The 13,128-nt window shown below is 36.1% G+C and overlaps 1 protein-coding gene across 4 annotated transcripts in view; it reads left to right on the plus strand.

The window, feature by feature from the left end:
- The window catches only part of CDKL5 (cyclin dependent kinase like 5), a 133,169-nt gene that overhangs the window by 80,034 nt on the left and 40,007 nt on the right, over positions 1 to 13,128 (plus strand). For all 4 annotated transcript variants that reach the window (XM_057496124.1, XM_057496122.1, XM_036912877.2 and 1 more), the window contains 4 exons: positions 1,440 to 1,576; positions 5,608 to 5,728; positions 7,631 to 7,690; positions 10,424 to 10,514. In XM_057496124.1, coding sequence (XP_057352107.1) covers positions 1,440 to 1,576; positions 5,608 to 5,728; positions 7,631 to 7,690; positions 10,424 to 10,514 — 409 coding nt within the window. The remainder of the gene's footprint in view (positions 1 to 1,439; positions 1,577 to 5,607; positions 5,729 to 7,630; positions 7,691 to 10,423; positions 10,515 to 13,128) is intronic.

Consider the following 13,128-nt stretch of genomic DNA (forward strand, 5'->3'; position numbering starts at 1 on the left):
AGCCCTTGCTTTTATTATGGCCTCTTTTCTTTAAACTCAGTTTGAATGGGGGTTGGGAGAAGGACTGGGATAGAAAATAATCTGAAGTATTCGTGGCACTGCATTTAGAATCTCCCCTCCCTCTTTGGCCCCATTCAGCCTTTTTCCTCTTGTGTGTCTGCTTAGGAAGCATTTCTTCCTAGAAGACATTTTAATCTTTCTCACCCTTATCCCCAAATTCCGTTTTCTTCCTCTCCAGACATGCCTGACCCTGGGGTTCACAGAACTTAGATCTCAAGCTAGGATTCTGACCCTTAACCCAAAACCTTGGGGCCAAACGTGTTTTAGAATTCATAACCTTTGGATTTTAGAGTGGAAATAAGCATGTTACTAGCACCTTGACATCAGATAGTATTTCTAAAGCAAAATATATGAATATTCATACCAATTTGGGATAAACAGACTAAGCGATCTCATGTCAGTTCAGGTTTTGCCTCTAAACTGATTTGCCATAAACTTTGAAAAAAGCATTCAGTTTTTAGGCTGATTTTTGGATTTGGGGGATTGCAGATAAGAGATTATGAACCTGTGTCCTTGTGCATACATCTGTAAACATGGCAGTTGGAATTTCCCAGCTAAATCTAAAGCTCTCATAAAAATTCATTTAAAGTGAAATACTTACTACCTTTTCTACTTCCCAGCTAATTAATCCATTAGAGTTAATGTGACTTGTGTCCTTCCTCCGTGTCTGGGGTGAGGGTTATCATGAGTGAAGATGATATGGAAGGGTGTATTGGTTAAGCATAAGTTCTCCATCCCAGTATAGCTACACCATCTGGGGTGGACAGGTGGACATGCCACAGGAAGACAGCAGGAACCTACAGCAGCTGCAGTTCTGAGAGAAGATCAGATACTTAGAATTCCCTGCAGCTTGCCTGGGAGCGGCATTGTGGATGCCTGGCACATGACCTCTGCTCGGTGAGGTGACGCACATGGCAGCCTGAGGAATCAAAGGCTCTTTTAAGCCAAAGCTTCAGGCCAAACTTAAAACGTCAGCTGCTACAGATGCTTCATAGAGGCTTCTCTGCACGTAAATATGGTTCACTCCTCTTTACCCTTTTAAACTTCTTCCTCAGTAGGTAGTGTTAAAGTTAAAATGACAGTGGATTTATATATCATATCTATGAGTCTGTGTTTTACACATGCACTTTGCAATGAGAAGTATAAGAAAATATAAGCAGAAAATCAGTCTGGTCACATAAGTCTTCTCTTCTTTGAGTTTCTTATTCTTGATCCCTGATCCAAGACAATGGAATACTTAATAGTTCATCCTTAGACTTACTATGCAGAAGTACCAAAGTGGCAAGTGAAACTGGTATGTTTTTAATGTTCTTAGAATTTTTTGAACAGTAGTTTGAAGGCTTTAATTTGACTCTATTCATCATTTGTTTACATTCTAGAAAATGAAGAAGTCAAGGAAACGACTTTACGAGAGCTTAAAATGCTTCGTACTCTCAAACAGGAAAACATTGTGGAGCTGAAGGAAGCCTTTCGTCGGAGGGGGAAATTGTACTTGGTGTTTGAGTATGTTGAAAAAGTAAGTCACTAATTGATGCTTTGGAGATTTACTTGATTTCTTTTACTTAGGGCTTTTTCTGATGCTATGCAAGGAAGTATGATCTAGTATGACTTGTCAATATACTCATAATCTGAAGACTTTAAAAATGAAAGTATTATCCATAATCATTAGAAGTCCTGAAAAAAAATGTAAATATATTTTATGTCATATAAAATATATTTTTAAAAATACATATAACTGTATAGAGATGATCTTAAGTTTAAATATTGTATTGATTTGCTTCTGAAGTCTTAGAGTCTGTGTTCAACATGTAATTTTTTATACTTGGTTTACTTTCATTAAACCTAAGCAAGGCCTTGGAGAGAGGCAAGTTGACAGTGGTGGCACAGATGACGGAGGCCTGTGTAAGGCACCTCCCAAGCCTAGAACATGTGTCTAAATTAGACCTAGGGTGGCAAATGAGTTGCCTCGGAAAGCTGCCTTTTGTGAGCTGCCAGTGCTTTGGCTTTACTTGAGGGCAGATGTGCCAGTAGGCCAAGGTGAGGCTTAAGGAGGTGTATGAGACCACAAGGAAGGAACTGGAAGCATGGGAGAAAAGAAGAAAAGAACACATTGTTCAAGGTATCTGCATTCAGTATTTTTTTTTAATTGTTAACTATTAGTAACAGTTTTTAATGATGCGCCATCCTAAGGGCAGACGTCTGCTACGGTAGTCAATATCGTGTGCCTGTGAATTTCTTGGAGAGCAGTGACCTGCTGCAGTTGGTTATCGTCAAGAACTTAAATAAGTGCCTTAACAAGAGTAGCATAAACTGGAGCCAGACAGATCTTCTAGAGGCTTCCTTGATGAATAAATAGGTGGCCTCTGCTGATTACTGTGTTAACTCTCTAGAGAAGATGGTGCCTGGAGAGGTTTCTTGTTTTCTTTAGGTCAGTTCCCAGGTGCTCTCTGTGTCATAAATGAGAGAGCATCACCACTACCACCACCACCATCATGAAGTAGAGAGCAGTTGCCAAGACGACTGACCAGTAAAGTGACTTTTGAATTAATTCACCCTTTACAAATTATTTTCCTAATTAAAAAAGATACATAGTAATTTCATTACAAGCAAAACTTGAGAAATATTACAAGGTTCAATGTTGTTGTTTTAAAACACTGTTTTAAGGTTTCTTTTCCTGTGTCAATTTAGGTTATTTTCCTAAGGGACCTTCCTCACTAAAATAAAACAAAAATTTGATACTTAAAAAAAATTATTATATTGCTATAAAGTGAGATGCTCTTTATATTATTTTTTAGTTGTCAAAAATAATCATGCAGTTTGCAGTTTTCACTGCCAAATAATAAAACTCTTGACAGTTCTCTTTCTGTTTATGTTTTTTATTTCTGTTCTATTCATGGTGATTGTTCGCACTTAATAACAATTTAGTATGCACAAATGGAGAAGCCACCTCTGTGTATATTGGGTGATTTGTCATGTCTGAGCTCTCTTTGATGATAAGGGGCATTGATGCTACCAGAACTCCAGTCTTCTGACCCCCAGGCCCGGGATTCTTGCCCTGGCCCTGTGGGTTTTCAGTAGAAGGTGACCATCATCCCCTCCCATCAATGGCAGTGCCTAATGATTGACAATGAGTCTCAAAAGTGCAAGGAGAAAGATGCTTCTAAAGGGGTCGGGGGTTGCAACAGAAACTCAGGGTTGCAGTGGCTTAAACAAAACGGACGTTTCTTCTTTCTCACATACAAATACAAAGGTAGGCATGACCGGGCTGGTACAGTAACTGCTCTACAGCTATAGGAGACCCAGGTGGCTTCTGCTTTTCTGCTGTACCACTCCTGAGATGTGACTTGTTCTCAGGTCCAGATGGAGCTCCAGTGACCACATCACATCGGCACATCCTTAAATGCATGATCATACTAGCTGCAAGCTGAGGGGAAATATACTCTTCATTTTGGACACCTATGCATCCATTTACAAATTGTATTACTGTGGAGTAAGGGGAGAATGGATATTGGGGGACATTCCTCTCTGCCACTGAGGAACTTAGAGTTGAATATGAAATGAGTCATACAATTCACTTTACATTATAAAGCCCTCTTATTTCTCATATACATTTGGGGCCTCCTATGCTGCATTTGTTACTTGAAAAAGGCAATTGAAGTGGAGAACCATTTAAAAATGATGCATGTATACCTTACACATTTTAACTTGAAACATATCAGTATATTTTCATTTACCAGTCTTTAGAGGTAGGGTCAAGGCTTTCTGAGTATTGATCTTCTGGGTAGAATTCTGATGGGTCTTTCTCGCATACATCATACCTGTGATGGATGCATCAGCTAGGATATCCTGCGTCTGCTTCTTTAAAGCGAAGCAGAAGCTTAAAAACATTGCAAAGCAATCTCAATGCAGAATCCTTACCGCCACCACCCTCGTCCCTTGCCAGTGGTTTAGAGTTGTCGCATTCACATTTGATTAGACGGCTATGTGTTTAGTGACTTTCCTTTATTAAGCCTTTCCAAAACAGCACACTTTGTGTTCTTAAAAAGAGCAGCTCTCTTTTTAAAAAAACATTTTCATTGGTTTATGTGATATTTAATTATATTAAAATTAAAAGTGCATCTGTTAAAATAGGTATGGAAATGTTATGAACAAACAGCTGTTTATATTATACAACTTGACTGGTGGGAACAAAAGTGTGAAGTAGGATTAGAGCAGCAGGTTTTCTAACATTTTGGTCTTAGGACTCCTTTACACTCTAAAGATTATGGGGACTTCATTTGAGTTTTATGTTAATACATAAATATTAATATATTTACATAAGTCGAAACTGAGTGATATAAAAATATTTATAAATCCATTTAAAAATAACAGTAGTACACCCATTAAATGTTATCATAAATACATTTGTGTCCTTCTTTCAAGTAAAAAATGGTGTTCCACCAAAAGACCAGCTAGTTCAGCTTGCAGCTCAGTTGTCCAAGAGCCTCTCCTCAAGACAACCATCATACTTTGATAAGCAGCGGAAGTGCTGTATGTGTATTCCTCATTTTAGCAGACAGATTGCTAAAAAGACATGTACTCAAGAATTGACATTTAGTAACATTAATAATTTTTATTGCTTTATCAAAGACATCCTGGTCTTTATTTTTAACTGCAAGAATGTGGCATTGCAGAATCTAGTGTCTTGATGCATGCTAAGTTGCCACCAGTTTACCCATCATTGCTTTGTGTCATAGTTTTGACTTCATGGTCCCTCTGCAAGATTTGAGGGGACCCTTTCCTCTCCCCGAGATCCACAGATCACACTTTGAGAACTGCTTTCCTAGATGGTCGTCTACAAACAGGAAGCTCTAATCATGCTGTGGGCCTTAGTATTGTGCTTTACACAGGGAATGGAGAATGTTTGGTATATCTGGAAATCAGTGGAGACGAAGTAAATAGAGTTTCTACTTAATAATTTTGCATGAATTTTAGAATGGTCTCTGACGCTGGACTAATACTGATTTAGTTGGAGTCAGTGAATTTTTATTTCAAGAGTATTTTCTAGCCTGTCTTTATTTTTATACTGATTTTATTGATCACTTCTAATCTTAGGGATCATTTTCTCTTACAGATGTTTTCCAGGTCTCCCAGAAATGTTTTCAAGGCTTGATTTTATTGCAGGGTTCTGTTAAAGATGCACAGTACTCTGTGTTAAAGTAACTATTTCCCCTGTCCTTTATACATTACAATGTCATATGTCTATTTTGTATTGCTTTTCCCTTGAAATTATTCTAAAATGATGCTGAAAGATTTTAGGGAGAGTAAAAAGTACCCAGGGTTATTACTTGGGCAGCATTTGGGAGTCATAAAAATAGATTCTTTTAAAAGAGAACCTTCATTTAATACAATATCCTGTGACTGCAGGAAAAGGATTGTGGGTGGAAAACAAAATAATGAAAAAATAAGCATGTTGTATATCATCCCAGATGCCTTAAAATTTTTTTAATACATGATTTATGTGCCTGCCTGATTTTGGAGATTGATGGCTCCCTATTTAATTTTTAGAATATGCTTGAATTGCTGGAAGAAATGCCAAATGGAGTTCCACCTGAGAAAGTTAAAAGTTATATTTATCAACTAATCAAAGCTATTCACTGGTGCCATAAGAATGATATTGTTCATAGGGGTAAGTATGAAATTTTTGAAATGGAAAATATTAAAACATCAAATAAAATTAACAGATGGTTCATATGTTACTGTCTTAAGAATACTTCCTTGGGCACTTTAAATTAAATTCCTCATAAATTAAATGTATTTTGAAAGTATAGGATATGAGATGTTGTTTACCCTCCAAGTCTCCTTTATTATCACTGAAAGGATGGGGTACAAGTTTGTTTGGATATTAAGGTGACATCTCTGTGTTTGTTTAACCAGATTCCCTCTTAGCTGTAGAAATGCATAGCTATATAAAGAACTCAACAAATGTAAATCTTGAAGCTTATGTGCAGGAAAAATAGCAAAAGGATGCTCTCCTTTGCCTTTGAGTCCTGCTGGTAGACCAGGTGTGGGAAACAACCCAGAATCAGGCTTTGAGGTGGTCCCCAAGTCACTGACCACCACTGATAGCCACCTCTCATTCCCTCTGAGACTAATGATCTCCAAGTATATACCTTCACCTCGTGATTTTCCCTGCTTGTTAGAGAAAAGTGCCCACTGTTTTGCAGGTTTGTAGGCGTGATCAACCTTGCCTTAAAAGGCTGTGATTATACTCCATAAACTCCTGTACTTTCTCCTTATTCCATTAGGTAGGTGGTTTATAGCATTAAAAGGGGAATTACTTACCTAGCACCATCTTGGACTGCGCCATTCATCTTCTCTTGATATAATGGGACACATTGACATAATAAGCTAAAGTTGCTCATCAGAATACTGCCATGTCTGCTTGTCTTCTGAATTATCAGATAAATGAATACTACATTTTAATAAGCCTGTGTAAACACACAAGGATATCGTTTTAAAGGTAGTCTCAATTTAAGAATAGCTTAAAGGTCATGTGAAGAATGCCAGCTCCTATTATTTCTACAAAGAGATTATTTGTATTTCTCTTACATTTGAATTTAATAGCAGTTACCTTGTCAGGGTTGTTGGTGGATGGGTAGATCTCCAAGTCAACTGGACATCTAGGGTAAGATTCTGATAGTCTATACTACCACTTGAGGATATTAATAAGGAACTGACTAAGCTACATTTCCATAGTGGTACTGTGAGTTGGTTAGGTGTGTAGTGAATCAATGGTTGTGAATTAGCAGTAGAAACTGATTCGGAAATCTACAGATTGCACTCTTATCTCTTCCCTTTCTCTGTTTTCACCTCTACCGTATGAAATAGATGATGGGTACTCTAAAAATAGTATTGTCAGACGCCTCCAAAGGGGGGAGTTAAGCTGCATTTTCTGTGTATTTTTACTCCTCAACTCCCACTACATCTTCAAAAGATCCATGAAAAAAATGAGAGATCCTATTTTGACTCATGTCGTATAGCTTTGGCATTAGACGTTTATAATTTTGAACCACACAGAAAACCTAAGAGATATGTAAATACAGAAATTAATATGGAAAATCACAACAAAATCTATCTTACATGTGTATTTTTCCTCCAATAAATACAGTGCTAGCTACTTAACAAATGTTTTTGAGGTATCTTGTAGGTGTAAACATTTTATATTCTATCTCCAGAATTTTGAATCACTAATATTTTACAAGGTATGTTAAAAATAGTTCCTTGAAATGTGGTAGCCTGGATTCAGTCATTCTTAAATTCCTTGCAGTGATCTAATTAATGCCTTTCAGATTTAAAGGGAAAAACATTTTTGAAGTTGTGGCCTGCATCTGCATGTTTTCTCAAAAAGAAATAAATTGAAATTTCTATGTACCAGTATAAAATGTATTACTTTGCTTTTTGCTCCACAGGTCTCCATACAAATTACTCTGGATGTTTCTAATTAGGTGCTGTTATAGTAATCTAATGGGATCAATCAGCAGTATGTGGAACACTTTTTAATAATTGTTTTTTAATCTTGATACTCCAGATATAAAGCCAGAAAATCTCTTAATCAGCCACAATGATGTTTTGAAACTGTGTGACTTTGGTAAGTTAAAAAGAAGTTGAGCCCTTAAAAAAAAAAGGAAAAAAAAAAAAAGAAACTGAGCCCTGTAAGTACAGAATTCATTTGATATAACACATAGGTAGCTTTTACAGGCATATTAAAATTACTTTTTATGTGTTGACATAAATTAGGTTGTATGTTGAAAAATTGTTTGAAGAATACTGCTTTCTCTTTGCTCGGTGTAGTACTGTCTCCTTAAAAAAAGAAATTCATCATGCAATATTTGTTTAATGAATTCAAAGCAGATACACACACATGCATATATTCATAAGCCTAGCATTAAGGACCCCAGAAAAAGAATTTTCTAGGAAATGCCACTGTGGCCTTCTGGTTTGAGTAGGATAAAAAAATATTTTAAACAATAGTTTAAATGTTGATAGAAATTGTTATAGACATAACATAAACTCTGAAAATATGCCTGTGTAAACACACGTGTGTATTGTGCATATGCAGTAGTTATATATCTCTTAAGCCAAAAGACATTTTTAGAGCAATTCCATTTATTCCTTTTTCCCCGTTAAAAAAAATTGTTTTATATTGAGGGACATAGAATAAAGTGTACAGCTCAATAAATTTTGATATATGTATACACTCATGTAACCATTGCCCAGATCAGCATATCAATTCTCACTAATATTTTTCTCCCTTCACCTATTTCACCCTGCCTACCCCCCCGCCCTCCCTGCCCTGTGGCAGCCACCATTCTGTTGTTTGTGTTTATAAGTCTATTTCAGTATTATTTGTTGGTTTTGTTTTTTAGAATCTAAATGTAAGTATTTAATTCCTTTTAAATGTTCAGTGAATGATATTAGTAATTGATATATAATATTCCAGCTCCTGGTTGAGTATATAAGGAAGTTTTTGAGTTGTACCCTCTCCTAGTAGATAATTGTGTATTGTTTCTAAAAATATAAAACTCTGTATTAAGTGTTACTAAACATTTAAATTGAAATAATTCAGAGAAGTTTAAAAACTGTAAATTAGGGTGTTTAAATCATGGGTCACTTGAAAAATTTTTCTTTTGTTTAATCCAGTGCTAAAAATAACTTTTTTAAAAGTTTTTTTAATGTTATTTTTTCATATATTCATATATAATCACAAATATAATGTGAGCCTCCACATATATGTGAGAGAACATCTCCTTTTATAAGCCAAACTACTTAGGAGATGGGTCACAGAAGTGAGAAATGGCAGCATTTTAAGAATTCTCTTGGTAGAATGACTGATTTTGTCCAGTGCAGTAATTACAAGTGTGTGTAGCTGTTTTCACTCAACGTTTTCAAATAATTTGAATGTTAAGAATCTGCATGTCTGAGGACAAATGTTTTACAGGACTTAATTTTCTTTGTACCTTATGATAGAGACTATTACAAAGAAGAGTCCTGCTGTATCCTGAACATCTTAAGAAATGCTTACAGGAATAACAAGGAAATACTGAACACTGTATTTAAAAGATTCTGATTTTGGCATTTTTAGCATTTCCTTAGCATTATGATTTTTATAAATAGTATGTATTTCTGAGTTCCTTTCCATAGTTGTAATTATCACCAAATACTGAGACTGTGTACTTCATACATCCTTTACCAATCATCCATGATGCTATGGGTTGGTGATCTGCTTAGGCTCCAAAGTTACTGACATTGGTAAGCAAGTTATAAATACAAAAGAGATGCCTGTGGAATGGTTAATAACAGGAAAAGAGCATCCCTGGTCTAGCATTGTTTCTTAAAGAAAAGACTATCTTAAATGGTGAGGAAGTTCTGCATGGCGGCACCACATGTTACATTCTGTGCCCCGTGTGTCCCTGTGAGGACTTCCTAATTGCTTTTCCTCACAGAGCACATAACTCCTTTGTCTAGCTTGAAGAATCCCATTCAAAAATACGAGTATTTCTTCAAAATATGTCTTAGAAGCATTGATTAACTGATGTTAGGGGTTTTTGTTTTTTACTGTTCCATTTTAAGAAGTACTTTTCCATTTTAAAAACTGACATACAACTTAATTTTTACCCCTAATTTTAATGTTCTGGTTCTTTATGATGATTCACAGTGAACCCATATTGCTTTTGGTGACTTAGATGGGTAATTAGCTTTCCTGCTGGTTTATTTTGTGACCTCAAAACCTTTTGAAAGGGTTTAGGGGGGAAATAGTGATAGAGTCTGTAATACCCCTAATATGTTTCTCAGTCACATTAGGAGATGAAAATAATTTTGGTCTGCTTTGTTTCCATCATTGCCAACCGTGAGTTGTTTATGTAATGGCTAGGACTGATCAGCAACAAAGATGTAGGAATATTGTGTAAGTCCCACATAGCAGAATATAATGACTGTCTGCTATATGCTCATTTAGCTTTGACTTCTGGCTCTTGTGAGGACTTCATTTTGTTCTTAAGGTTTGTACTTACTAAGAGAGCTGATCTAAAAGTATGCTATGAATGCTTATAAAAGCATACAGCGGCTTCAAAAGCATGGATTTCTTTATATGGAGAGACTGGTGTTTTAGTGAGTATGTCATACATTTTAGTTGCCATATGAACAATGGACTAGCCTATTAAAATAACAAGGATACTATTAATAAACAGCTCGTTCAATACCAGTTATTACTGTCTTTAGATTTAGATGTTCCTTTAAAATATACTAGCACTGAAATATTTTGCCAAAATGAAATTATTTCTCCTTTTTCAAAGTTACACCTTTAGGCTTTGCTGTCTTTCAGGTTTTGCTCGGAATCTTTCAGAAGGCAATAATGCTAATTATACAGAATATGTGGCCACCAGGTGGTATCGGTCCCCAGAACTCTTACTTGGGTGAGTTACTTTCCCCAAATAGAATGTCTACATATCTGCTGATCCTGTATCGTTAGCTTTGGGATCATCTGTGGAAGATAAGAGCTTCAGTTAATTAGATGCCAGTTACTTACTGCAGTGTAACAAACCACCCAAAAACTTAGTGGCATAAAATAAACATCATTTATTTAGCTCATGATTCTGGGTGCCGGCAATTTGGGGAAGTTAGTGATTTGAGTTCAGCTGGATGGTTCTTCTGGTCTCATTTGGAGTCGCTCATGTAGCTACAATCGGTCAATAGGTCATCCCGAGCCAGGTTGGTTTAGAGGGCCTCAGCTGGGACAAACCACCTCTGTTCCAGAGGGGGTGTCTCACCGTCTAGTTGGCTAGTCCAAGTTTCTTCGTGTAATAACAGAAGAATTCCCTGCAGAAGGGGGCAAGCCCCAAAGCAAAGGTAGTTTTCAGGCTTCTGTTTGCATGACTTTTGCCTCATTGGCCAAAAGCACATCACATAGTCAAGCCTGTTCAAGGGATGGAGAAACAAACTCAACCTACGGCTGGGAGGAATGGCAGAGTCACATTGCAAGGTGGCAGATATACAGAAATGGGAGACATTTTTCCTGCCATCTTTGCTAATAATCTTCTACTCTCAAAATGTGGATGACCACAGTTTGACATTCTAGCTTATCTGTTTGTTTATTTATTCATTCATTCATTCAACAAACACTTTTCAGTTCCCTCTTACATCTGGCTGCTTTGCTGGAAACATGGTATGAATAGTGAACCAACTGCCATTTTTCTTCTGAGCTGTGTAAATCCTGTTTGATAATAAATGGCTAGGCAAACAAGCACTGCGTTGATGATTTTTCAGCAACACATCCACATCCATCCACTTTACACCTCCCCTTCCACTTTGAATGCTCTTTCATTCATCTCTTAACACCTGAAAAGGGTCCTGCTAAGGTTCTTTTCTTTTTAATACATTTTAATGTTAGCACCTAAGGAGGAGCTAAGGGTTGTGCTGATCTCCATCACACAGTTATATTAACAGTTCTCTATCTATCCTAGTTGTAGTATTTTCTTATTTCTCCTAGACTGTATTTCTTTCTTTGAGACCATCCAAGAATGGAGAAAGAAGGCACACACTCTATAAATAAAATTAGATATAGTGAATGATGACCAGTGCATGAATTGTAGGTTTTATCTTTTTTCTTTATTGTGCCATATGTGTATCTGGGGGACATGAAAATTTAATTTTTGAAAGATACTTTTTATATAATAGGAATATAAATTTCTGTGTTTTTTCTGAAGATCATGATGACTGTATGCTTAAGTTACTCACTGAGATTTTGTTTTGATTTTAACAACTGATTTCCCAGTGTCTATCAACCATCTGGTGGTAATTCTTGATTCATTGCTGACCTACAGCCTATGAGAATTATTGGTGTCAGTTACTGAAAGCGTTACTATTTTTTTGAAATCAAAAGCTTGTTTTATCCTGGGAAACTCTCTTTGTGTGGGTAGATCTTATTATCTCTGTGTGTGGGTAGATTTTAGAATTTCTGTGCTAATTTTTAAACTTGTTTTTAGGGTTGGTCTTCTCTTGTGTACCTCTTGTGTACCTGGACTCAGTGGGGTTACACAGTCCATTTTTTTGGGGGGGATTAGAATTAGAATTTACTGGACAGTATTTGCCAAAGAAGAAATGAGTATGAAGTAGATCATTCTTAGAACCCCAAATGAAGATTCAAGAACTCATTACAGTATGGTTTTGTTCATGAGATGGCCTCAGGGATTTCATTCTGAGGACAACCTTATTGTGAATCTTCACTTTATTCACTGCCTAATAATACCTACCAGAAAACTGCAGTTACTTTTAGAGATATGTGGTAGCTACCAAAAGTGGAGATTCCAAGTAATTTGAACCAGATTGAATATTGCTAATTAAATGGTTGGCAAGTACTAATTGAAGAACCATATTATTTATATAAAAATCCCATTGAAATCAGTTGATAGTTGGTTAACATTAAGAGTTTACATTTTTGCACATTCTCAAGACTTTGTCCTTGACATTCAAAATAGTTCTAGAGCATAAGTTATTCAAATCAGTTGACAGAAGAAAAATAGTGTGTAGTGAATACGTGGATATTTCCCACAGGTTTCTCCATCTAGCACAGGCTTACCCTCTCCTGCAGGTATTAAAGATCGGTGTATTCCCCTCCCCAACAAGGTACTAGAAAATATATGTGCAGTTTTCTAATACAACTCTTAGTTTTTCTTGGGAAGGAAATGAAAAATAAAATACTGACTTATTGTTGCAAAGACCTACCGTTCTTAAAACATTCTGTATAGTGTGACAGTGCTATAATTTAGACTATTTGTTAAAAGTTTTGTATTACTACCTTATCATTATGACATCCTAGAATTTGACCCCATATTTTTTTCACATACTTTATTTGGCTTTCCCTTCTTAAAAGTTGGATTGTTTATGTTTGAAACTAAAGAAAATATGGTTTTTTGCTTAACCTGCCATATATAATTTGATTTAAAGGGCTATAGCTATTGGGGTATACATATAAAACTGTTCTGGGATAACTACATTTTCATGTATAATCTCTGTTTATTAATAGCAGTA

Source organism: Manis pentadactyla, chromosome X (genome assembly GCF_030020395.1).
Source record: "Manis pentadactyla isolate mManPen7 chromosome X, mManPen7.hap1, whole genome shotgun sequence".
NCBI lineage: Eukaryota > Metazoa > Chordata > Mammalia > Pholidota > Manidae > Manis > Manis pentadactyla.